The 26301-nt window shown below is 47.8% G+C and overlaps 2 protein-coding genes and 1 long non-coding RNA gene across 6 annotated transcripts in view; 2 read left to right on the top strand and 1 right to left on the bottom strand.

Annotated features, from left to right (window-relative positions):
* Positions 1-2877, top strand: part of pacrg (PARK2 co-regulated) — a 129998-nt gene extending 127121 nt beyond the window's left edge. The window contains exon 5 of the mRNA XM_076018011.1: positions 2528-2877. Within this exon, the coding sequence (XP_075874126.1) occupies positions 2528-2688 (161 nt within the window). The 3' untranslated portion in view covers positions 2689-2877. The remainder of the gene's footprint in view (positions 1-2527) is intronic.
* A 10122-nt stretch (positions 2878-12999) lies between these two features.
* Positions 13000-26301, top strand: part of qkia (QKI, KH domain containing, RNA binding a) — a 72072-nt gene continuing 58770 nt past the window's right edge. Inside the window, exon 1 of one of the 3 annotated variants that reach the window (XM_076018008.1) lies at positions 13000-13443. In XM_076018008.1, coding sequence (XP_075874123.1) covers positions 13299-13443 — 145 coding nt within the window. In that variant the 5' untranslated portion in view covers positions 13000-13298. The remainder of the gene's footprint in view (positions 13444-26301) is intronic. The other 2 variants (XM_076018007.1, XM_076018009.1) reach the window with 2 other exon arrangements.
* LOC142883265 (uncharacterized) lies at positions 23641-25796 on the bottom strand. 2 transcript variants are annotated; one of them, XR_012926030.1, is made up of 3 exons: positions 25462-25796; positions 24460-25332; positions 23807-23831 (listed from the first exon to the last, which is right to left on the bottom strand). It is a non-coding gene; the product is annotated as an uncharacterized LOC142883265 (long non-coding RNA). The 2 variants fall into 2 exon arrangements; XR_012926029.1 differs by having other exon boundaries at positions 23641-25332.

The raw sequence follows: 26301 nt of genomic DNA, 5'->3' as shown, positions 1-26301 counted from the left end.
CAAATGTCACGCCACTGACAGTCCCAGACTCCGCTCCATCCCTCCCCCGCCCCAGCCCACCCCAGTCTGCGTCTGTATCGACCCTTCCTCTTCCTCAGAAGATCAGACGGTCAGCTCCTGCCAAGGCCCCCTTTTTCTTTGTGTTCACAGGATGGGATTTTTTTTTTTATTATTATTGTTTTTAAAGATTTTTTTTTTCTTTTTTTGGCCCTCTCCTCCGTCTGCCCAGGGTTGCGGATATTGCTGAAGGCAGACAGAAAGGAGGAAAAAAGATAGGAGAGCCAAAAAAAGAAGAAGAAGAGGAAGAAGAAGAAGAAGAAGAAGCAAAATGGAGAAGTTATTTTGCTGAAGGACATTTACAGGGGCGGCTTTTAACCCCCCGCCCCTCCCCCAACACACACACACACACACACACACACACACACACACACACACACACACACACACACACACACAAATGCACACACACACCGTTCGTCTTCCCCCACTCCCCTTAAATACACTTCTCACTCACTTCTCACTTTTTCGTTCTTTAAATATTGAGGATCGTTGCAAATTCCTCTGGCCTCTTCCGTTTGATGCCGCTGGCCTCCCAACAGCTCTGCCATAGAAATGCACTTTGAAGGGCTGCAAGTCTGAGAGCAGCAGCAGCAGCAGCAAAAGCAGCAGCAGCGACAATTCCCCCCTTGCAGGACCTCCTTGCTGGCCCCCTCCCGGCCCCAGTAAGTGGATCTCAGCTCTGCAGCCTCCAAAAGCTGCACCTTTTCCCAAGCACCCCACCTTCTTCAGTCTGAAGGCCAAGCTCTCCCTCTGGGGCCGGCTTCGGCTGCTCATTTCCACCCTAACAGGGGGATAGGAGCGGTCTCTCCGCTGGCTTGGCTTTTTAACCTGCCGACATCACGCATGCATGCTCACAGGCACACGGCGCACAGCTGGAATAGCGACTCGGCTGCTGACTCCTGTCACTTTGCTTTTCTGCACCGCCCTCCCGCCCCAGCTAGACACCACACCACGCTGTGTGCGTCACTCCTCCCCAATTGCCACGGCCTTTCTTTTTATTGCCCCAGATGGTTGCGTTTAGGATTTCACTGACTAGTAGGGTGCGGACAGGAGTAAAGCGCATGGGAAGAGCTGGGCGTCCTGGATGGGCACAGCCATTGTTGTTGTGTTTGTAATGTGTGTGTGTGTGTGTGTGTGTGTGTGTGTGTGTGTGTGTGTGTGTGTGTGTATGGGGGAAGGGATAAAGAGGCGTGCAAATGAAGCCAGCGCTGTAAAAGTTGCACTGCATCAAGGCTAAGCAGCGGTCAAAGCGCAGCCAGAGGATTCTCCCCTGTCGCTTTCATGTAAAACGGGAGGGAAAAATCCAGAGCAGGAAGCAAGTGCAGCAGACTGAGATCATAGACGTGTTACTGCTTAACAGCCCACTTTATAGGCCTGGCTCTCTTTGTGTTTTAATGAGGAGGCCACGCACGGGTGGAGAGGCGGGAGAAGCGACGGGGACGGCTCAGTCTGTCATGGAAGATGAGAGATTAGAAGAGGCTGAGGGAGAAGAGAGGATGGAGTGTGAGGGAGAAGTGGGAGAGAGGTTTTAATGTGTCCTTCTCGTGAACGAAGGGAGCTGAAGGGGTTCCCATTAAAGTGCTGCTGTTAATTTTTCACATCACAAGTGCTCTTCACCATACACTCTTCCCTTTTCCTCTTCCTCGCCCTTTTGTAGTTTTTTTTGCTATTTCTGCCGAGCCGATGTCCATTTTAAGGCTAAAATGTGGAAGGAGGAGGCCGGTTGTTCCATGATTAATTCAACAGCGGAGCTCATGACCGACCCGCCGGTTAGACTGAGGGGCGGGAATCACCTGTTTTGCTCCTTTATAGCCAACGCACAGCATCGGGAAATCCCAGACCGGGGCCAATAATGGTGATAATGCTCAGTTTAGTCCTAGTGGCAGGTTTGTCTGGATTGCTTTTGTGCGTCCCAGCGGAAGGGGGGGCGACGCGGCTTGATAGATAAATTGTTATTTGTGTGCTGCAGTAATTTGTCGGTTTCAGATATATTGTGACGCACAAACAAGATTCACTTTGCACAATTTAATCCTGGGCTTATTCTCTAAAGCAGATTTGTTATTGTGGTGCAATTTCATGCAAAGGCACACACGTATGCAGACAAACACACACACACACACACACACACACACACAAATACACACACCTACCTGTACGACTCCAGGTCAGTGCCCATTCCTCGTGTGCATCAAGCCAGCGGTGTGCAGGAGCGCAGCCGTCACTAACTTGGCTGTCCTTTGCGCTGCTCCATCTCTCGGCAGGCCGCCTCATTAAACTTTCAGCCACAACAGTTAAAAACTCCTCGGTCCCCACTGCCTCCCCAACCCATGAGAGGACGAAAATAAATCCAGCCCATCCTTTTCCTGGTTTTTGAAATCAGACGGAAAGATGGCATTTCCCGGCTGTAGATTGCGGAATGACCACAGTTGACCCACGCTGATGGCATCCTACCTGTTTTCTCCCCCAGTTAACACCGGAGACGGCATCGACTACAGCCAGCACAGGAGGGAGAACATCGGCGACCTGATCCAGGAGACTCTGGAGATGTTTGAGCGCTACGGGGGAGAAGACGCCTTCATAAATATCAAATACATGGTGCCCACCTATGAGTCCTGTATGCTCAACTGAGAGATCAGAAAGTGGCTTACAAACCTTAAACACCTCCTCCTACTTCTATACCACACCAACATTTTCCCTTCTGTAAATCTAAACACAGACAAAACCCAAGTTGCTCATCTTCTTCTGCCTGTGTCCAGGAATAATCACTAAAAGTGTAATCGTGTAATAACCTTATTAAATATACAAGTGTTGGATACATACCTGCTGTCTCTACCCTGTTTTTGTGAATTTAATTGTAGAAGTAGATCATGTCAAACTCAAGAGCCTCCAGGTCATTGCATGGGGCCCGGCAGACCTTCAAAGGTGTAAGATCATCTGTGCCGCGTGAAAGTGGTTCTGAGAAATATTCAAAAACGCAAAAAAAAAAAAAATAAAACACACAGGGAAAAAAAGGCGTACGGAAGACGAAAATGAATGTGACGACTTCTCACAATGTTCTGATCTCTGATCGTTGAGGTCATTTGTGTTGCTTAGCCTGGTATATTGAAAGAATTTCTGTTAAACCTCGGCGGGACGCTTTAACACAGCTGCCAAGTGCAGGACAGAGATCTGAAGGCCGATGCATCTCGAAGAAGGGGCCGGAACATTCAGTGGTGCAGTCGCTGCTCTCTATGTCTCAGCCTTGAGTCGTACACCTGCACTTTGTTTTGTCCTGCTGTACAACTGCCTCCGTCCCCAGCTGCTCCGCTGTTTTGTTTTGTACTGTGTCACTTGTACCCATTCTGTCACTAGCCCAGCTGGAGACGGAGCCTGTCGAAACATGCGGGGAATGACGACCAGCAGCATTCCTACACACACACACACAATGAGGAGGCACACACTTGGTTAACATGCCGTGAATGTAACTTCCCCAGGTGATCTGAGTGGGGAGGGTGAGCTTGTTAAGCTCGTTTGTGACATGTTTTTTTTTTTTTTTTGTACCTATATAAACGCTCTCAATATTGCTTATTAAAAGTAGGAAACAGCCCCCCAGCGTTGTGTTTCACTGTTTTTAAAAGGAGTGCAATGAAGTCAGAGTGACATTTACCCCTCAGACGCGCAGGTTTCAGGAGCTGTATTTCCCACACTAGGACCCAAGACAGCACCAGCACACAGAGTACACAATCCCGCAAGCTGCAGAGGAAAGACAGCGTAATTGATTTCTGACACTCACGGGACACTTGTGCCTTCTCTCGCCGTAATTCACGTCTCCAACAAATGCAACTATTCAAACCAGTGGAGGATTCCACACTCGACTCCAACGACAGGTTCATAATCCTCATATTTCAACCTCGGTTGCTAAAAAAGCCGTTCCACGCCGATGAGCCCGGCTGTGCTATTTGATACTGGCAGCCAGAGGAGCTGTGCTGTGGTGCCGCAGCAAATTTCCCCTTTTAAGTGCAGCTGCCGAATGAAACAAACCTACTGACGGCACGGACTCATGAACTAGTTATTAAAAATGGAGTCCAACTCCGGCCGAGGCGCTAACAGCCCGCAGCGCTGAGCAGGGCGGTCTCACTGTCCCGCCTCACCTGTCCAATTTTACTCAGCCACGGGCTAGCAGCTAGCTAGGTGAGAGAGCAGAGTTCTGAGATTTGAAGGACACTGTGAGAATAGAAAAACAGGGGGAAAAATGTCAAACGCTCGTGTTAGCTTCAAAATGCATCACCATTAACAGGGCTAATGAGGAATTTCACTTAGAGCTCCGCATTTGCTGGTCCTGGCCCTTTTGGGGTTTAAGATAGCACTCTCGGGCTGTAATGTTGAGTGGCTGCCCAGAGTTCGCTTCTTTGCACTTACAGCGCCAGGTAGCGTGATTGCTTTGGCTCAGTTAGGTCACATCATGGCCGCTAATGTGCATTAAATGCCAAATTGTGTCCGCGTCGACCTCTGCGGGGACCCAGGGAAGCTCGTAAAAGAAAGGTGGCGGGCTGGAAATGAGCGGCGAGGACTACGGCTGCCAATAAAGAGCGGCACGCGTACGTAAACACGCGCGCACGATAAAGGCGACAATAGCCAACGACAACACCGAGCTGTAATTGCTCATGCAAGTAATAGAGTGAAGTGTGAAATGAAGAGGAATGGAGGGAGCCAATGGGGTTATTTGGCCTATCAAAGGCGTCGGCGCTCGCTCGCGCCAGAGCTACCGGCCAGAAAGACTTGAGCATGACATTGCTTGAATTTCTCCCTCATTTCACCTCCTGTGCTCGGACAGGGATTAGAAATAAACGGGGGGAGGGTGTGCGTTGGCGGGGGGGGGGGTTCAAAAACAAATGTAGCATGGCGGAGAAATTGTCCCTATCATCATATTCTGGCCCTTTCCCCCGAAATTGCTCGTAATGAGCAATTGATCATTTTGTGACTGCAGCCGCCCCGACATACACGAGAAAATAAATTGCCTTCTATTCAGTGCATTTCCTCCAGTCATCGAGCACAGGTTATAACACCATGCTCTACTTCACCACAGCAGATTATATCTGTCACAGATAAAGTCACATTATTATTTTCAGAGAAGGGTTTTTTTGAATCTTTTTTTTTTTTTCATGTCTCTGAATCTATTCTTCAAGGAGTTGCAAGATATGCATGATAGAATTTTGGTTGCAATTGGTCATGACCGCCATTTTATGTCACCCTTTTTCTTGTTTTGTGTCACGTCTGCGACAGAGGTCTGTTTTGGAGAAGAGGCTGCACCGATGTACGGAGGAGGGACAGTGAATATATCTTGAAGGCTGCTGAGGTTGGAGCTGGCAACCAGGAGGCTGTGAGGAAGAGCAGAGAGGAAGATTTATGGATGCAGTAAAAGAGGATGTGAAGGTAGTTGTGTGTGAGAGAAGAGAGTGCAGAGGACGGGGGTGAGATGGAGAAAGGTGATTGGCTGTGGCCACCCCTGAAGGAAACGGCTCTAAGGAGAAAAAGTGTTCCACACACAGACTGGTTAGGCCCCTTAAAGTGGGCCACCAAGGGGGCCAATGACATCACAAAAACCCTTTAATTGACCTGGAAATTTGGGCCCTGTGGCTCAAAATCAGTTTGGCTGCCCTCCCAAACATGGCGTATCAATAACCTCTGCATAACCTTGCATTACTCTCCTCCTGATGAAATCGTGCGTAATTCTGATTCATATTGTTAGTATATTTTACCTACCACCACCCCCTTTGTGGACTTAAGGTGAAAATGTTGACAATACGTTTTTTGAAAGTCTCCCGAGCCCTATGGGCACGTTTTTCCCCACAATCTTTCTTTCTTTTTTGCTATGCTAGGAGTTGTCTTTGTGTGGTGTTATTACCTATCCAGTGCAAAACAGCTCCGCACACCTGCCCGCACCCGCGCAGGAGCGAAATAGTCTCTTCTAATTCTTGACCTGGCCTAACCCTCACTCTCGATTGCAACTGGACTCCGAGGGTCAACCCTAGACGACAGTGGCCCCCCCTGGGTTATTATTAGCTTAGCCCAGTCACTCACAGCAGCTGCCGCTGCCCTGCAGCCGGCAATAAGTCCCCGCCGAGTGAAGACATGCAAGCCACTCCACTGATGGAAACTCGAGGCTCTGGCACCAATGCGGGACGATTTATGCACCGCGCGCATTGCGGCCTCGCAGATCAGCACAGTCAAGCGCACAGACAAGTGTTTACATGCGTGTCTGGCTCGCGCCGTTCCAGCCTTCAGGTTGCAGCCGTCATCTCCGGGGAGGACAGCCTCTTCCCTTGAGAAGCCGGCTCCACGGAGCTCAAGTTTGTCCTTGTGCATCTCCCTCTCACCGCATCATGGCAGTGGCAGGCCAACAAAGGCTTTTTTTGTAAGGCGGCGAGCTGCGCAAACAAAATCCACACAAAGGCGGCCGACGGTGTTCCGCCGGCCGAGAGGAGGAAAGAGAGCTTGTGGAAAGTCGAGGCGCAGCTGAGTGAGGCAATCACTGAAGAGGGAAGACGGCGGCGTCGTAAGCAAAAGCGCTTGCGGTTGCACGACGGGCTCGAGGAGCGAGCGCGGCCAATCGAGGCCGATGCTCGGCTACAGCCGGGGGACGGACCTGTGGACGGGGGCCGAGAGAGATGGCAGCTGTGTGGGCCCCGTCAGGACGGAGGGACGGATGCTGGGAAGCTGGGATGTCGCGCTACCAGGCGGAGGGAGCTGTCGAGCAGCTCGAAAGGGGCCGAGATTTAGGAGCAGTCAGCTGCAGAGAGCGGAAATAAGAGACAACAGAGAAGGTGGGAGGGACACTTCATCACTTCTCTGTTGTTTTTCTTCTCACAAGAGGAACAAAAATAAATAAATAAATAAATAAACTAAGAAGAAACTCGAGGTGACAAGCGACACGTCGTGATATAGCGACGCTCTCTTATCAGGAGCTAACGAGCTAAATGTGAAATGCTTTGCGTGTCGCAAATCAAATAATTCCTCCGTGCAGGTCACACAAGTTGCGTTCTGCCTCACATGTTGCACCCCTCCCCGCGTACAGTGCTGAATTTATTAAACGGTCAGGATGTCTTCATCTGTCTTCCCCTTTATCACTTCCTTCCCCTTTCTCTCTCTCTCTCTGTCTCTCCCCCTCTCTCTCTCGTGTCCTTCCTTGTGCTGAGCTGTCTCTCTTATTCCGCCGCTGCGGTCTCGAAAGGCAGATTGTTAGGACCAGCAATGAGGGGGATTGTGCAGTGCAACAGAAATAAATGCTCCCCGGGGAATGATTTGTCTTGTTCAACGTCTGCCCGGCGGACTCGGCGCTCATCCGGGGTGCCAGTGAGCATGTGCGAGACACGGCGGCACAATGGAGATTTATCTGTCTGCCTCTCCATATGCCAGGTGTCTGTTTTTTACAGGCTTAATTCCAGAGTGTGGGGATACTAAAACCTCTTTAAAGCCTGATATCATATTCTGTTTATCTCCGCTGTGCGGTCCGCTGCAGATCTGACCTTAAATTATTAACAGCGTCCGCTAAAATCCTGCATCTTGATTTACTCTTCCTGTGCGGCCCCTTAGCTGTGATTCTTTTTTTCCTTTTTTTCCTTCTTTTTTTTGTTGTGTGCTTGTCCTGATCCCGGTGTTGTCCACACGGACACGGACTCTCTCAGCCACTCTCCTTCTCCCACTTTTTTCCCCCCTCCCTCTTCTTCCTCTCCTACAGGTCTTATCGCTCACAAACACTCGTTTCTCTCCCTGCTACGTCGCTGGCAGGTGTGCACAAAAAAGGGAAACGGGCAAATAAACAAACTGGGCCATCTTCACTCAAGGCGGAAACGGAGCCACGCTGTTAACAATTGGCAGGGACAGATGTAGCATCAGCAAGACTCCTTTAAGCCTTATTGACACCGGCGTTGCTCTCCACACGGCGAGGAGGGAGGGGGGAGAGGGCGAAACCTGTTTTTTTCCTCCCCGTTCAAGTGCCCCCTCGCTGTAAAACGTGTTATTCTTTTCGGGTTGGGTGCAGCTCCCTACCCCACCCCCCAAAACCCCAAACGCGTTGATTGACGATGAGCAGGTTGGCGTTGGGACGTTGGAAGTGACGTTTTCCCATCAGTCTTCCATCACCAAAATGGCTCCAGCTGTCACACCTCCTTCCATCTGAAACCCTCCCCCCTCTGTCTGAGCAACAACAGGCAGACCAACAGGCACTTCAATTACCGGATTGCCAAAATAAAATAATAAAAAAAAAAGTCGCTGGAGCATTCAGACCGCTAACACCCAAGGTGAACTTTCAACAAAATATAGTAAGAGGGAATAGCCGTGGTGCCAGGAGTGGGATTGTTATTGGAAGTGCAGGAATGTTGTAGCTACAGAGGGGGTAGTGACAGATTTTTATCTCAAGTCTATCCACTCTGGAGGACCCCGTCTGACGCCTCTGACTTTACGAGCTGGAAAGTAAAGAAAATCTAAAATGGAAGAGATATAAACATGCATGTTGTTCAAGTTACAGCTTGTGGGGAATGAAATCAAATGGACTCGTTTTTTTTTTTTCTTTTGTTGTTGATATGATGGATTGGTTAATAATGAGCGTGTGGTATTTCTTAACTGGACGAACCCGGTCGGCTGTCTATGATCTACACTGAGCTCTAGCTTAACAACCCAGACCGCTTGGTGAAACCATCTGACTCACGTTGTTACCTTTGTGTCGGTCGAACACGGCGCCCTTAATGCGCACAAAGAGCATCAGCCGGTGACATGAACTCTCCCTGCTTCCCCTGTGTCATCACCCAGGAAACTCAACCTTCTTCACGGTTGTTCCCATTTAAAGGTTTTTCGCCAAGCGTCAAAGTGCTGAGTGAGCATAGAAATTGTGTCTTGTGCTATAAATGCTACCTGTAAGCTGCTGTGGGCAGTAATTCCTCTGCTGCTTACACCGGGACGGTGTCTAATTAATGGGTTTTATGAAGGCAAAGTCATCGGAATAAAAAGAGCTCCAGATAAACGCTGACATCTTTACAGACTTATCAATATATTTAAATTGTAAAAATTAGCACCCTGAAAGTGGAACAAATGACTTTTACTGATGAGGTGATGTTTACAGATGTAATTTACGGCTCCTCCAGGGTCCCACCGTTTCTTCCTTATTGTCCACAGTCCCTACTGCAGGTGATTTCAGGACGAAATAAATAACGCTCGCTCACTGACAATAACAAATGCACACCCACCAAACAATATGAGACGGCACAAACAAGCACGAGTGCAACGGTGCATGAACACGCGAGCACGAGCGGGTTATTTGTCATGCAGTGCCTATGATAGAAGTTAAAATGAATAATGGCAACATTATGTGTTTCCCTGTATGTGCTGCGGGTTGCTCGAAGGACATTTATTCCTCTCGCGCTGTGCTCACACCTTCCTGAAAATGTAAATGGCCTAGTTTCTGCCAGCGCATTTCCCACCACGCAGACGCAGTCCCCAAACTAGTAAGTCAAAAGAAGAAGGGAGAGATGTTGTTGTTTGTGTGTATGTTTCGTGTTATCAGAGCCTGTGGGCTTCTGTTTGCCTCCTCCAGAGCTACAGCTCTTATCGCAGACAGGCCTGCCGCAACAGAGACTCCGTCTCCTACTCACTTTCCCGCGGCTGCGGCCCCCGAGGCAGGCTACATCCAGTTACAGGGGCCCCTACTGAGGACCCCATTGTTCCCTCAACATACTTTGAGTTGAAAACCCAGGGCGCTCTCAAAGCTTATTGTGAGTGAGCTAACAGCCTCTCTTCAAAAGAGGCTAAACGCGTGTTCATTAATTATCTGGATCCTTGTTAATTGGATTAATTGTTGAATAGAAAGCGTGTTATTAAAAATGACAAAAAACACAAGGGCAGGGGGAGCAAAAAAGGGGGATTAATATCCTTCCTGTTCGCTCTCAGGCTTTCAGAAGACACGGGCACGCGCAGGCTCACGGAGCGTGCAGCTCAAGTTTGGGTGTGCTCTCTTCTGTCGCCACATCTACTTCTCCCATAGCCCTGCCCATCAGCGTTTCTGTTTGGCACACACACAAACACAAACACGCGCATGTGACCCAAGTCAAATGAACGAGCGCCAGCAAAAGTAGGAAATTACCACGACGTAACACTGAGATAAGAACTAAGCCCATTTTCAAAGCTCAAAGTAAATGCCAGATTATTTTTGATGCAGGACGCCGGTGACTTCTTGCATCGCCTGCATTTAAAGATTAAGGGAGCGGGAATAAAAAAGAAACATAAAGTCAACACCGTGGACAATTAAGCTATCTCTAAGTCACATGAAAACTGGGGTTTCTGCCGCTCTTATCCACCGACATCACTTATCAGTGTTTGACGTCAAGGGATCTTTTATCGTCCCTGCTTTAAGATCGCGTGCTGATACGGCAGACCACTGGGATGCCAGGACTAATAATGAATTTTCCTTAAATTGGTGGAGGTACAAACAAGACTTTATGTAAAACCCACACTGTTTGAAGTGTCACAGATGGGCAGTAGATATTCGGCTATTAAGTTCTAATTTGTTACAAGAACACAATGTCATGTGACGCGTCCTTTAAACCAAATGTATAGTGTATACATCTTTTCCTAAGTTTCATGGTAATTATTCTTGATTATTAAGACTATGATAAAAAAGATTTACATGCTATTGGGTTAAGGCTCGCTGACTGTTCATAAGTATTCCAGGAATCGCGTGCTGCCATCAAGTCTTTACTTAACTGCAAGAATTTAGCATTTAGATTGCAAAAGTTGGGCAAAAAAAGCCCCAGCAGAACTCAGAGACGCTTGCATTGTTCGGCTTCCTTTGTGACTCTGATGAAGTCAATTGCATCATCTGCACACAGGTGACAATTTCCTGCTTATGTTTTTGTTTGTTTGTTGTTGTTTTTTTAATCACCACCTTTAATGTCCAGGGACAATCCAGGGCGATACAGATGATCCACTGTGGCAACCCCGCAAGAAAATAGCTAGAAGAACAAGATCAAGTAAAATGGTCTCAATCATTTCTTTGTGCACTAAAGGGAATGTGGGGGGGGGGTTTGCAGCCAAAACATTTTTTTTCCCTGTTGTTTCTATGGGCCTAAAACGTGTTTTGCATGCTACTCATGCACACTCATTTTGAATCATTCATTCATTTTGAATTATTATCTAATTCTATATTCTGATTTTATATATATATATATATGTATATATATATATATATATGTATATATATATGTATATATATATATATATATATATATATGTATATATATATATATACATATAAAACAATTACATAATGTTTGGTGTGTATAAACAACATTTAATGCAGAAGAATTGTGAACAGGTTGTTTTCTGGATACCTGCAGCTTTAAATGTAACAAGCTATAAAACAATGCACCGGCATCTTTATTTTTAAACCTGTGGTCTACACTGCAGCAGCCTTGGTCGGTTTACAACTTCTGCTGACAAGAAAGGAAGTATTTAGAAGAGCAGCCTTTGCACTGAAAACTGTGACACACTGGGACGCAGGCTGATCAATGCAGAGACACTGGATCTCTGATTCTAAGTATCTGTATGGTTCTACATCAATTCTCCTCCATATTGAAATACTGTCAAAGCTGGGCTACTGTGTTTCAAGTGTGTCATATGTCTTGGTAGGCAATAACTTTTGAGGCAATTAAATCAAATGTGTTCAAAGGGATACATTTAGTTTTGTTACATCAATTTATTGCTATGGTAATGCTAAGGGTTTCGATTTAACAACTATATTCTCAATACCAAAGGTGTTGACAAACTGCAGCCAAAGGGTCAGAGGGCAGCTGCTTATTCATGTGTGAACCCAGCGTGGGGACCACTTTTACAAATATATGAGTGGGCGAGCACTAAGCGGACAAATTGGATAGAGGCCAAGGTGAGGGCTCAGATTTAGTTAGGCCACTCGCAGCCAGCAACTGTTAAAATCAAACAGGAGCAGTTGTGGTTTATTTTCACACTAAGTGGGACGTGAAAAACCGGGGGCAGCTGGTTTGTGTTCCATTGATCAGGTATGTTAATCTTCAGAGGATAAGTAGAAAGGTCCTCCCAAGGACAGGACAATGAAAAGGCTCTATTGATTAGTGGAACGATGATCAATCGGTCCCAAGACAGATTACATGCCCAAGTCTTGAGTAACAACAGGCAACATGCCAAATATGGAATGCACAGGGTAACACTCCCTCGCCCTTTTTTAAAATAATGTTCCGACATCCTAAATAATATGAAAATCTACCATTGTGGAAACTGGCCTTGATAGTCTGGGACAGTGAATGAGTGTAAACCAAATATCTGTTAGCCAAGCCACTGATTAGAACATCAACACACAGTTACACTAATACATGCTTCTAGAATGGAATTATGTTGTTATTCTTTCTTCCGTTGTTCAAATAACCCTGTGTCACATTTCAGACTTTACTCATTTTTTTGGTCAGGTCACTGTGGCAGTAATAACTTTTGTGAGGGAAAAGGAACGGCAACACAAGACAAACAGGATCATGGAAGAAAAGAGAGGACTTTCTTTTGAAAAGAGAACTTGCAACTTTAAATTCCATTTCTCACAAACTCAATGTGCTCGCGTTGCAGTGTTTGGGGAACAGAGCAGATGGATTGCGAAACAGAAATATTGTGGGAAACTGGAAATGCTTGCCGTCGGTGAGCGAAAGGCAAAAAAAAAAAAGTAAGTTACCGGTAATGTGTTGACACCACTTCAGGGCAGTTGTGCGCGTTCCTGCACACCGCCACCGATTGGCTGTCGTCCCTGCCCGTCACTCCGCCAGCCACTCCGCCCACCGCCCTCTGGCAGACATACGGGTGCTCATTGGATGACAAATTAGTCCCATGAAAGCCCCGTTGGCCAATGGTCGTCGAGGGGGAGGGAACCTTTCCAGTGGAAGAGACGCTGGCGCCTACAGTGGTGGAATCGCACGTCCCCGAGCGCACACAGCGTAGAGGAGAGTTACGGCGCACGAGTGTTCGGGAGGAAGATAACGGTTTCTTTTTTTGTCCCTTCTCCGCGCAGAGATCAAGAACGAACCAGACCTGCATTTCTAAGGGGGGTTACACAGTCTTCTCGCCACAAGGAGGAGGGAAGCGAGGGATTGGACCCTCAAGTTTTTTTTTTGTTTTTCGTTTTTGTTCTTTTTTTCCCCTAAAAGAGGATTCTGTCTTTCGCTGTGGTTTCTTCCCCGCTTCTCGTCGCAAACATGATGGTCGGAGAGGTCGAAGTGAAGGAGCGACCGAGGCCGAGTCCCGACTATTTGATGCAGTTATTAAACGAGAAGAAGCTCATGACCAGTTTGCCAAACCTCTGTGGCATCTTCACGCACCTAGAACGGCTCCTCGACGAAGGTAAGCGGGTGGTTGCTCCGTCTTGTGGGGCGAAAGCGTGACCGCGGCGCGGCGGGGTCCGGTCCTGGCACCGCTTCGCCGGGCGACCCTGCCCGCAAAACAACATCGTATACACCCCGATGCTACTGTCCGCCGCAGACGTTGTACCAGTTCGTACTTCCTGTGGCACATTTGACCGAAACTAGAACTCCGGTGCTAGCCAGTCTGAGTTTGTTTAAGCCCAGTTGAGAGTGAGAGTTGCTAGCGCTGAGCTTCCACGGAGTTCAACTACACTCTCGACTTTGAGGTGCCATTACAAAAACTTTCTGTCGCTGGTTAAGGGGGATAGAAACGGCCTGTGGCACTCCGTCTACCCACGAAACTGGTTCGTTGACAAGTTTTGAAACCTACTTTCGGCTGACCGAGAGCAAATTTTGGTTTAATCTTTAAACTGGGGGTGGGGGGGCCTGATTCCACGTTCCTCGGCGAATCTAGCTGGTGTTAGCCACATTTCAAGCTAGCGGCTCTGGGTGTCGTCGTTTCGCTCAACTCCTTCGGGAGGCTTCGGTGGTAAGTTAGACACGGCTTTAACCAGGCGCAAAGAACACGTCCCTTCGGATAAATGCGCGAAAAAGTCCTAACAAAAGTTGAATTCTCCACCCAGTCCCTGTTGTGTGCTTACGAAGGGTCGTATCAGTCGTTGCCCAGCGGCCGAGCTTTGGAGCACGGTGGAATGTGTCTGCTTGTTGCCCAAACAATAGCTAGTGAGTGGCTGCTGGGAAGGAGGAGGGGGTATCAAAATGACCCACAACGTCTAACTTTTTTTTTTTTTTACTCTGCCCGATTGAGGGCTCGCATTTATATCGGCTTTGAGCCACATGATAGTTTTCATTAAGCCACGGACGCATATGTCGCTGATATTCTCCCTCTGCTGCTGCAGCAGCCGTCGTGTTTTTGCCAGTCAAGCGTGCGCTACCAAAAAAATGCGTCCCCCCCTTTATGTCGCCGTCCAGAGGGGCTCGCTCTCCCCTCGACGTGTTTTTGTTGCCGATTCTGGTTCGGGCGACTCCTTTTCGCCGTAAATCTTGAGAGGGGGTGGGCATCGGCTTCGCCTCTAGCGAAAGGTTGGACTTGTGGTTGTATGTGACTGAACGAGGGACACTAGAGAGCGCCACAGACCCCCGAGCAGACCGTCCTCCTGCCGCATGACTGGGGCGAACCGGTCGGTTACCACGGCAGGGATAAAAATAAATATCAAAATAAAAAAATAAATTAAAAAAACAACACCTTGCGTATTATTATTTTTTTTTTGGAGCGATCTCTCCGGGGATCTCGCAGGGCGTGAGGTACACCGCCTTCCTCATAGTTTCAGTGGCATGTTCAGATGCGTAGGCTCCGCGGTATGTAGTTGCAAAACCGGTCGGCAAAGATTTTCCTCGCCGCCTTGACGGGCGACAAAAAACAAAAACAAAACAAACACTGTTATGCACCGGCAGGGAGACCGCCTTCGACCAAATAAATCTCAGCATTGCCAAACAGATGTTTGAATCAAGAGTAAGCACGAGTATCGTAAAATCCGACCTGCTGAAAGAATGCACCAGGCAGCCACCGAATGGCACAGCATGCGGTGTGTAGGAAATTTGAAGTGTTATCAAAAATGAGGCCCAGAAGAATTGGTCGGCAACCGAAGTTATATATATTTTTGAGGCGACAACGCGTTTGTGATATTGTGGCTACCCGATTGTCGCTAAAAAAAAAAAAAAGACAAAATATGTCCAGGTAAGCAACCCTTCAAATACATATTTAAAGGGTTTCGATGACTTTTAAATTTCAACAGGCATTTTCTTGTATTTAATTAACGGCTGAGTCAGGAGGCAGGCCTTTTTTTGTCGACTCATATTTTCTGACTCCAGCCCCCATAATCATAACCCATATAATTTCCTCACTTATATCGAAAAGAGAAGTCGCACAGGCTCTCTGTATCTCCCCTTTAACCCAGTAGCGTTCACCCCCACCAGCAAACTGTCTTTTTTGGTCATTAGTTTTTTTTGCTAAACTAATATGTTATTATGTGTCTTAAATCTGTTAACTCCTACAATAGAAAATCAGATTTGCAACAAATGAGCAAAAGTGCTGCATTAGTTGTCACTATTTTGAATGTTGCTCTGCTAAAATAATTCATTCATATTCAAATTTAAAATGTTGAAACATTTTTCACCATTTGTGAAATCATCTGGTGTGACACATCTGGTAAATGAGCTGTAGCCTGTGTTTCTGCAAAAAACAAAAAAACAAAAACGTGGTTAAAACTATTCTTCTACACCAGTTTAGGTATTTTTTTCTTTTTTTGCTTTGTATAATTGCCATGTGGCTTTAGCTTCAAAGTGAACTGGTTTATCGTTCTTCCACAAATCAGCCCTCCAATGCTGGTCTGTTGCTGCTCGGCTCTCATGAGACAGTAAACGGATAAAACTTTTCCCGCTGTGGCGTTAAAGAAATCATGCTTGTGGCACTTGTGACCACTCGGCATTAGTCTCACTTCTCCAAAGCCTCTCAAATCTGTGGGGTTTACAAGGGGTTTCCACAGCACCAACCCAAACTCTCTCCCTCGGCCAGACTTTGCGTGTATGTGTGATGAAAGCCACCCGGTGCAGTGAAGGGCCTGCGTTGCTGTCTGGTTTCTGTTAGTGGCTGTTTGCTTTGCTTTGGACAGAGCCGAAGCCCCGATGCGATACTAAGCCAGCCCTCCTCCCACTCCCTGTCCCGTGCTGGTTTAAACTGACCACACCCAAACTGGAACCAAATGTGCAATCCAGCCTGCAGTTGTCATTATTAAGAGAAAAGAAATGCAACTTTTCATTGTGTTTACAAACCTTGGTGAATACACTTGGCTAACATCGGCTTTTAACTTTTAAGTAATTGTACGATGAGAATCAAGTGCAGTTGAATGATATCCCTTGTGTTGTTGGTCAAACAAAGCTTGTTCTGTCACTGTGCTATCTGACGGCAGGAAATCTCACACTCGTCTGGAATTCCTCGAGGCGGAATTCACTCCAGAAGGGAATCTTTTAACGTGTGGTGTGACTCTTGATCCAAAGTTATTTTGGTGTGCGTGTGTCTGTACGCGTTGCTCGGTCTGTCGTGGATATATAGCGGACTCCTCACTCACTTCTGCCGCACACACTTTGTTAAGCCCTCTAGCAGAGAGCAGGTGCTGCTTAAAAAGCTATTGACGCTCGAGAAGAAACCGACAGAGATTCTGTCAGCGTGAAGTCATCGAAAAATGAAAGAGACTTTCTAACTACGTAGCACTTTGTCTCTGGCTGGAAACAAATATTTCGCCTTTTTTCGTCTGTGGATTTACAGTGGCGCTTGGATATATCGGAGACCCCTTCCGCGGTCACATTAAGTGCACCGTTACGCAAACAGAAATGGAACCGATGGCAGGACAATGCTGCAGACTCGCCCCAGAATGCTGGGAGCACAACCTCCTGACAGCTGCGCATCTACACAGCTGTTTCCCCCAGTAGTAGAAAGTTGACACCACCCTTGGGTATGCAGACCGCCCCCGCCCCACTTCAGTGGCATGGATGTGCCTGTTATGTTCCCTGTGTGTGCGTAGTCACTCAAGGTCACTTTGGCAGAGTGACAGGCTCCCTTTTGAATCCCCCTTGCGTTGCAGTTGTTCATCTGCCTGAGGTGACACCTGCTACGGCTTTTTTTTGCTCCTCTCCCCTTTACGATCTGCCAGCCAACAAGCTGCTTCAAATTGCTATATTTTTCTCTTGGCAGGAGTAGACAGCCCATATAACATCCAGAGATGTTGCCTCGCAGTGAACTGCGGGCGCTGTTGTAAGCTAGCAGGAACAGCAGAGTGATGGGAGAAAGTGGGGACTTTTTTTTTTGTTGCCACCAATCGTGGCAAAAGGGGTCCCCCGCAAAAAAAATAAGACGGTGGAAATGGAACTTAAAATATTTATTGTCGGCTTCATCTTTATGCTCAGTTTGCTTAGTGACGCAATGGGTTGTACCACTTTCTCTCTGATTCCGGCAACACATCATTGCACAGTGTTTTTTTCCCTCCCTTTTCTTTCTTTTTTTGCTTGTTTGTCTTTGTGTGCCATGACAGAACCTTCCCTGGAGAGCTGTCAGCGTGCAGAGGACCAAACAGTCTGCTGTCCACTGCTGTGCCAGTGATGGGGAGCGCTCCTCTGGGAGAGACTGTTCAGAGGGTAGATTTTGATAAATGGGAGAATGCCTTTAGTTTTTTTTTTTTTTTTCACACAATGTCCCATTTTTCTGGCCGTGCGGTGCGCCGCCCCCCTGTCTTTGTCTGCGCTGCCCTGGCTGTTTTCTCTCCTGTTGCAGGCCGACCCTCTGCGTTTGTCAGTGCGGGGCCAGACCTGCACTAACCTCTGACATGCAATCAATTTAGCCGCTAACAAGATTGAGCACAGTTCGGCGAGTAAGATGCAGCTCGGAGACACGAGAGAGTCACAGACAGACACCGGTTGGGCGGCGAGGACTTGGGGGTGGGGGGCCAGACCCAGGAAGGGCCGAGGAGTTTCACTGTGGTTGCGAGTGAAAACCAGATAATCCTCCTGCACCGGCCCTTTTCCTCTCTCTCGCTCCCAAAGCACCACTTATAAGTTGGAATTTAATTAAACGCAAGCCATTTTGTGAGCTGGTTTACTGAACCGTTACCACGAGAGGGTGAGAGAGTAGAATTAGCGGATATTTCTTTATAGTTTTCTCCCTTCGTTTGTCTCTCTTGCTCTCAGTTGTTGTTTTTTTGTCTTTATCGCTCCTTCTTGATAGTAAATGTGATAGTGTCGCACGGCTGACTAGTAGAGATAGAGGGAGTTTCGGAAAAACAGGAAGAAAAGGCCACAGCTCTGGCCGTTCCTCTGCATCTCTCCTCCTGCACAGCCGCCTCCAGAGCCACCGGCCAGTTCCAGTCCCCGTTCTAACTCCCACTCCGGGGGCTCCTTTTGCTCCTCTGGCCCCACTCCAGCCCCAGCGTTGCCACCCGCCACTGGCTACTGTATGATAAAGTCGTCCAAAGACAGCTCAGGGCGCTTATCTCAGGCCTGGGTCCCGTGAATGCAGAGGCCCCCTTATCGCTGTTGCCTCGGCCTGGCCTCACTCACGTCTGCCTGGCTGTTTGGCTCGCCGTCTCCAAAAAGAGATCTTCTCCCCAATTAACGATAGCTGTAAATCAACATGAACGCAGCAGTGCGACTATATTTTACCCCTGGGTATTTTCTAATATTTGCTTCCTCGGAGAACCACCGCTCAAAGCCTGTTTTTACTCGGACATGATGACAGCGGGCTTGTTTTCGTGCCACCCTGTTGATTTACACCGGTGAATCACCAGCCACAACTAAACGAGGGAAGTTGGAAAAACATGGCGACGTTGGAAATTTTGGAGAAGCAAATGTTTGTTTTTTTATATACGTGGAATATTAAAAGCCTCAGACACAAGTGTAGCATAATATCTGCCTGACTCTACCCACAGTAGAAGATCTGGTTTCTGTGATCTGGTTCTCCTCAGACTCAAAATCTTTTCCTTGTCCTCTTAATCAAGCTCCTACTGACGGCAGCTGCTTTCTAAAAACTGCAGTCTAAAGTCGGTCCACCTTGGCCAGCTGGTTATTTACACACATATGGCGACATCGCCGTTTGCCGCTGCCTCTCGCATCTGACAGAAAGGCACAGCGGAGACGCAACAGGCCGGCAAGCACCGAACATGCGTGCGGATGTGACGGGTAGCACAAGAAGAACAAATGAGTACATGTTGTAACAATTATGTCACAATAGCTTCCTGACACAACCCGCTCCTTTCATCACGGAGGACCGGAGACACGACAGCTTTAGCATGTTATTCGCCTCGCATTTTGTGCTATATGCAAAAAAACAACAACACAGCAGTTAAGGCAGGGAAGGACTGTGAGGGAGATGAGCCACCGGGTTGTTTTCAGCCATGGTTTCAGGACTTATTTCTTTATTTCTTTATTCTGCTGCTTTCTTCTCTTTGGCCTCCACAAAGCCGCTCCTGTTCTGCGCCGTGTGATCTGACGGGGTGAATCCTCGCCTCCCTCAGCCACGCCGTGCATTTTGCGCAAACTCGCAACATTTCCCAGCATATTCTTAAGTTGCCGCTTGTGTGCATTGGCGGGTCACACCCTGCTACATTCTTGGAGTGCTTCGAATAACTCGACTGCAACCCCCTCCCCTCCCTCCACGCTCTCCGTCGACCCTCTCATTGCCTCGCACCGCCGACGTCTTTGTTCGCTGTGAAAGTCTCTCCGCCGTAGCCTCCGACAATCATTCTTATTCATAAAAGAAGAAGAAAACGACTGAAAAGGAAAAATCCCACCAGCAACATTTGGTACCATTTCCTGTTTTCTCACCCATTTATTTGATCACAGAAAAGAAGGTGCAAAAGGAACTGAATGCCTGCTCTGTTCCTCTCAAACTCGCCCACCTCTCTGCATTCATTTCACTCTCCCTTCAGAGGAGGAATGGCAACTGAGCGTTGGCAGCCGGCGCAGGAATTTTACCGGGAGCACAGTCGGACCACTTAACCTCCAGCCTGGTGTTTGTTTACCCCACACACTCTCGCATCGTGCGTGTCGAGTCCGCTTTGTGTGGAAGACATCGGCAGCGGTGTTATTAAACGCTCATACGAACTCTTTAAGATTTGGATTTTTTTTGGCTGCATGTGCTAGAAATATATATTTTTTGTACTGCCCCTTTTTTTTTCAACCTCACATGACGAGTCAGTAGTTCTGTGGTTTGCTTCCACTGCCTTGTTCCGCTAGTTGTAGGCTGCGCAATAAATCTGAGATGAGTAATTTACCTGTCCCGCACCTGTGTTGTTTCTGTGAGGCCTTGCAAGAGATTCCGCTGCTGCCATCACCTCCCCTAAGGGCCAAAGCAGCAGCGAGGCTGTGCGGGATGAGTCGAGGTTCCACCGCAGCACCAGAATGTAACTGTGTGTTGTTAGTTGTGACATAGTGGTTATTCATGATTACTATTGTTTGACTCGCTTTCTTGTTGTGTGTTTTTGTTCTACAAAGTCCCTCACTAATTTCTTTATTATAAGTTCGAGATTAAATGTAGATTTTGATTTTTTTTTTTTGCTTAAAAAAAATTCTTGTGACATTTGTTATACCGATTTTAACTGGAAACAAATATAGAAGCTAACACTATGGAGTTTAAACCTTTTATTTCAAATAAATCTTTAAATTGAATTGCTCATTATGAAATCTTAAAGTACTCCATGTTCGCTTTTCTCCCATTTCTTTCACTGTGTGTACCCATAAAGTATCAAATCCTGCACGGCGCAGCGAGTGGAACAGCCGCGTGTGTGTCTTGTGTGTCTTCACTCGGCTTCGTGTTTGTTTGTGGCGTGGCTCAAGTCTCCCTGCCGCTATCTGTGTGCAGGTTGGAGAGCAGAAACAATGTGGTCTTGTATGATTAGGACTTAACCGGTGGAACGGGGGGAAAAAAATAGAAGAGCCTCTTTAGCGCCGAGACTGATGTAGGCGAGGCTGCCGCGAAAGAGTCCCACACGTAGCCGGCAGTGGAGAATGTGCTGCGATTGTGAAAGGCCTCGTGAGCGCCAGTGTCGTCCCCGCTCAGTTGAACCATCGCCAAGGGGGAAAGAGACAAGTGGAGCAGTTGAGCAAAGGGAGGACGATGGTGAACATGATAAAAAACATGGGGGAGGGGGGGGAGGGGGGGTGACAGAGGATTCCTGTGTGCTGTGAATTAGGTCATCGCAATGATTCTGAGGAAGGTCACTGACCCCTCCCTCAGCTCAACACTCCAGTCCTCTGTCTCTCCCTTCCTCCCCCTCAGCTAATGATGCACAATGTCTTTTTGTCCTTTAATGAACCACACACACACACACACACACACTGGGTCATTCCTACCATTTCTCACACAACTGTGCAGACAAGTGGTGTCTGTGGCACAAATCCAAGACACTGGTATGCGTTTTTACATAATGCAATCATCACTCGGCTTATTGTCTCTGCTAAAGAAGCCTCCATTTATAACCCTCTGCCTGTGTCGCAATTACCAGGGAATTGCAATCACTGATTAAAAGACGAGCACGTTGATGCTTATTTTTTTTCCCCCCACTGGAGTCGTTTTCATGTCTTTTGAAGCGGGAAAATGTGAACACGTTTACCTTTTTGTATCTTGCAGTCTAGCGCGCGAAGCCAATTACGGGCCATTTCCGGGTAATTGTCGCCTGACTGTATATTAACATGCAAGGAATTGAAAGCACGTACGCTTCACTATATTTTGCGTAGACGATGGACGTGCAACACGGGCTGCCGTTGTGCCGCGATCCATCAAAAATGTGAACCCGTGAAACAAAAATGCGTTTCCTGGAAGTGCAGCCGGTTCTTGGGACATACGGAGGCATGCTATTGGATACAGGAAAGGAAATAAAGTACCTGAAAGAATGCAGCACTGGTGCCGACTGTTTTGTTTTTTCCATTTTGACGCCGTGGTTGGACGTCACATCTCAGGGAAGTGGCTACAGTTTCTCTCACTCACAGCTCGGAACACTAAACAGACCCACGTCACTTCCTTTGTTATTGTTTTGAACGGCACGGAAGCTCCCCTGCCAAAGTTTGTTCTCCTTTTATTATTTTTTTTTTTTTTTAAAGTCGCACAGGTCTGGACACACTCACTCGGTGACGCAAGTCAGTGTCTTAAAGTCCTGACTCACGGAGCTATTTATTGCGGATTGTGTGTACAATCCCCCGCACTTGACGGCTTGATTTCAGACCGGCTCCTAAATTTGTCTGGCCCTCTAGGAAAAGTTTCAAAGTGCCCGGGGGGCACGGGCGCAGCCGGGGAGACAGGTGCGGGCAGCAGCGAGGTGCCAGGGTTGCCAGCACTTGTTGACACGTGAAGGTGAAGCCCCCGCTGCAGCAGGAGATACTTGTCTATTGACTTGTCTCGCTCTGTCCTCTCTAATCCTCGGCTTCCTCTCCCCGGTCCAGCGGCGGCTCCCTCCTGGGGAGCGGCTGACATGGGTTTGGGGAGGTGTTTGTGAAGGGAGCCACCTTTTAGTTTTTATCCAGCTGTCTCGACTCTTGATGACCCTGTCCGTCCCCCGTACCTCTGCTCCTTCTCCTCTCTCATCCTCATCATCATCATCATGCGTGTCACGTGACACACACCCTTTGCCTCACGTTGCTCCGCCTCCCTTGTCTGTCCTTAACCTGCGCAGCCAGTTTCCCTTCCCTCCTCTGTTCATTTTATGTCATTTTCCACTGGAAATAGAAATAAAAAATAAATTCTCCCACAGGGGAATGAGTCACTTTGTCCTGCCGTTGCCTTTCTACCTATTTATTTTAGCGGAGTGACTCTTCAGCGCCGGCACCCTCTCTTATTTTTTGCCATCTTTGTGTTCCTTTCTCTGATCTGCAGTCTTCTCCATTTGTTTTCTTCTCGTGCAGTGGCCCCTCCGCTCGTATGAAAGTACGTGTGGCAAAAAAACATTCAGCCTTGGGGCTACATTGCCTCTTTCATGTTGAGGACCAGTGGTGACATTAAAGGCCTGCTACGTGGTCTGTCGCTTTGCATCAGCTCAGCTCCTACTGTCTGTGCTCAGGACCCTGGTATGCGCTCGGTGTTCCACTTGATCACTCCCAGGCTGAAAGCAGGGGAGGGAAGCAGCGCTGTCCCGGCACCTGCCGGCTGTGTTTTTTGCACGTGCGTACGTTTGTGGCTTGTTTAAAAATTGCCACCCCCCACGCCCCCACCTCCCCAGCCCTCTTCTGTGGCGGGTCGATGCAAAACCACATAAGTATAGTGCGAGCAGTACTTATGTAACGCGCACCGAAAGTGACCCTTCTCAGTGCACGGCTGAGCTTCTTCTTTTGCAGCATGTTCTAAACAGTGAAGTAAATCTGCAATTAAATGCCTCACAATTTGTTGAGACATCGTATAAGCCATATTTTAATTTCACCAAATTCTATTTAGTCAGAGGAAAATGAAACAAAAGATGATCGCTCTCTCTTGGATACTTGAATTCAGTTCCCAACTGATGTTTACCGCCACCGTTCTTGGAACGAGTGGAAAAAACCGCAGCCTTTGGCAGCCAAAAGTTGTGACTGGCTGCTGACTTTTTAATTGCTGCTAATCACATCCTTTCAGTGAGCGACACAAACATGAACACAGTGAACACCATGTGTCTTTTTCTCTTGGTTCTCCTGCTTTGTGATTTTCATAAAAGTGACATTGACGCGAGTCTGCTTCAAAGTCAGGTCGGGCATCACGCTGATGACGGAGGAATATTCGCATTACAACTCAATCAAAACAGCCATAGCAATGAGGAAGTTTCTAACCTAAATAATTTATTAGGCTTGAGCCACTCAATCCTGCAAAACCAAAAACATAACCTCATACTCAGGCGTAAATGTGAGAAACGGGCGTCTTGGTAGGAATGTTGTTTGTTTGAGAATCTCAGCAGTGCTCGGTCCACAACTCTCTTAATGTCAACGCATCAGGAAAGTGCTGTCCTACGGTGTTAAGTGCTCTCCGCGCCCCACGGCTTCTCATTTGCTATTTGCGTTCCGGCAGCACATCACCACCTAACGGAGAGTGGAAAATTCTCATGGGTCGCGTCGCGTTAAGCTAGACTGGTTTAACCTCACGGACTGGACCAGACGGGTAAAACCAGCCCGTGTGTTTTCACACCTGAGGACTTGAGTTTCGCGGCGCAAGCCCGGGCAAGCTCCCCCGTGCCTGGAGACGCTAGGCTTTTTTTGTTTTCTTTTTTTTTTTTTACAATGCAACATATTTGTCCTTCAGCGTTCATAACACGAGGCGATATGTCGATCACTGAAACCGCTCGACGCGGCGAGCGATGCACTTTTTTTTTTTGCAGATGCCAGTTTGTGTCTCTCTTGAATTGTTTTGCATATATAGTGTTTCCAACGGCCCCCTTGCCCCCCCCCTCTCCCTCCCTGTTTTATTGATGTTGGTGTGCATTAGCTTCAGATGTACCTCCGCACACTTCAGTTTTCACCGGGTTGCTGTACATTAGGCGCAGACGGATGGAAGTGAACCGTCCTCATCAAAGATTTATTGTTTATTGTTTCCTATGGAATAAAAATCCAATACATTAACAAAACAAACTGGTGTGTGAAGCGGCCTCGGGGTTGAATTAATGCCTTCCTCATCCGCCCAGCAAGGTTTTTGGGACGCTGCCGTCTGCTGGTCTCGTGTTACGAACTGCAGCCCACCTACTGAGGCGTATCTAAGCACCCTTCAACGTGGAAACAATGGCGTTGTTTGGGGGACAAAATCAAAGTCCGAAACTTCTGTTCTGTTGTCCGAGTTGAGTCAAAAAAAAAAAAAAATCTGAACAAGGGTCGTTAAGTAACTATGCAATTTGTAATTTGGTCAGTGGAATAATTGTTGCAATGATCAACAGATTAACAGGCTGTCAAGAAAGTCATTAATTTGCAGCCCCGCTGTGTTTGAAATACTAATGTTTTAATGTTTTTTCCACCTTTAAATCTTTCGACGACGGCGCCACAGGGAGGCGTGTCTTTTAACTTATCCGCTTGTTTTTAATCTGCCTGTCGGTGGCGGGGGGGGAAAAAAAAAACAACAAAAAAAATTGCATTGAAGTTGAATATAACGAATGTTCCTGTGTGCTTCCGCCTTTGTTTTCGTGGCATCAATGCGTTCTTGTCATAATGAAGGGCTGTCCTTCCCCGATTATAGAGAGGGTTGTCTTTCATTCTGTCACGTCTCCACCTACCAAACGCATTAAATAGTCCCCCACGACTCCCCCGATATGTTTGTTGACATTCTGAATATGAGACTTCTGGCAGGCTCCTGCTGCTCCCCTCTGTTCCTCGCCACGAATCACTGCAGGCACACCGAATATTGACAGCGCACGTTAGGAGTTGGCTCACGTCTTGGGCCTTTTTTTTCTTTCCTTTTTTTTCTTTTTTCTTTTTCGTATTTGACTATAAAAATACGAGATTCTAACTTTACTTTGAGGTCAGAATCTCCGTTTCCGCTGAGCTCCACTCCGAGCAGGATGATTCCTCAAACAATTGTGCTTTGTTTGCCCTGGATTCAGAACGCTGGTAAATGGTCAATGACTCCTTTGGTGTTGAATACAAAAGAAGTGTGATCTTGAACCCCCGGTGGTGGGGCGGCGGCAATTAACCATGCGTGTTGGAGTGATTGTCGGCGGGGGGGGGTATTCCGCTCCTCTGTGGCGTCAGTGGTCACGAGCGAACGGACAGGAAGCGCCGTGTGCGTTATCTTCTCCAGTCACGCTGACAGCTCCAGCTTTTCCTTCCTCCTCCCTCTTCCTCTGTTGTTTCCCCCCCCCCTGACAGTCGGTCCCTTCCTGGTATTGTTGTTTGACGGACGGCCTGCCAACAGTAACAGTAGCGGTAACGCGCAGCGCTTTTAGATTTTTCTGATGGTTGGGAGGGGTGGGGGGGGCCTCTGTTGGTTGAGCCAGACTCTCCAAGTCGGTCAGCCGTTGAGATTTAAATTTTTTAGGATACGCACCGACATGCAGCAAAGAAAAAAAAATAAATAAAAAAAGTCGGCCAACCCTTTCAGGCTCCTTTCAATTGTTTAACCAAACAAAGGTGATCGCCTCCCCCCCGTTCAGGGGGCTACAGGAAATGGCTCGGGGGCAGACGGGAACACAAAGGGGGGGCCGGGCGGCTGCGCTCGGGTCCATAGTCATGCATGCATCCTGGCTCTCCATCCTGTTATTCTCCCCCTTCCTTATCTGGCGTCCTCACATCTTCTCAGGCTCCCAGCGTGCATCCTCCACTTCTCTTTACGCAGACTACCCACCCCCTTCCCCCC

This window comes from Nelusetta ayraudi, unplaced genomic scaffold, assembly GCF_046127955.1.
Source record: "Nelusetta ayraudi isolate G7.1 ecotype Tasmania unplaced genomic scaffold, CSIRO-AGI_Nayr_v1 ptg000007l, whole genome shotgun sequence".
In the NCBI taxonomy this organism is placed as follows: Eukaryota; Metazoa; Chordata; class Actinopteri; order Tetraodontiformes; family Monacanthidae; genus Nelusetta; species Nelusetta ayraudi.
The sequence above is the reverse complement of the archived record's forward strand: the minus strand, read 5'-3'. Positions and strand labels throughout refer to the sequence as shown.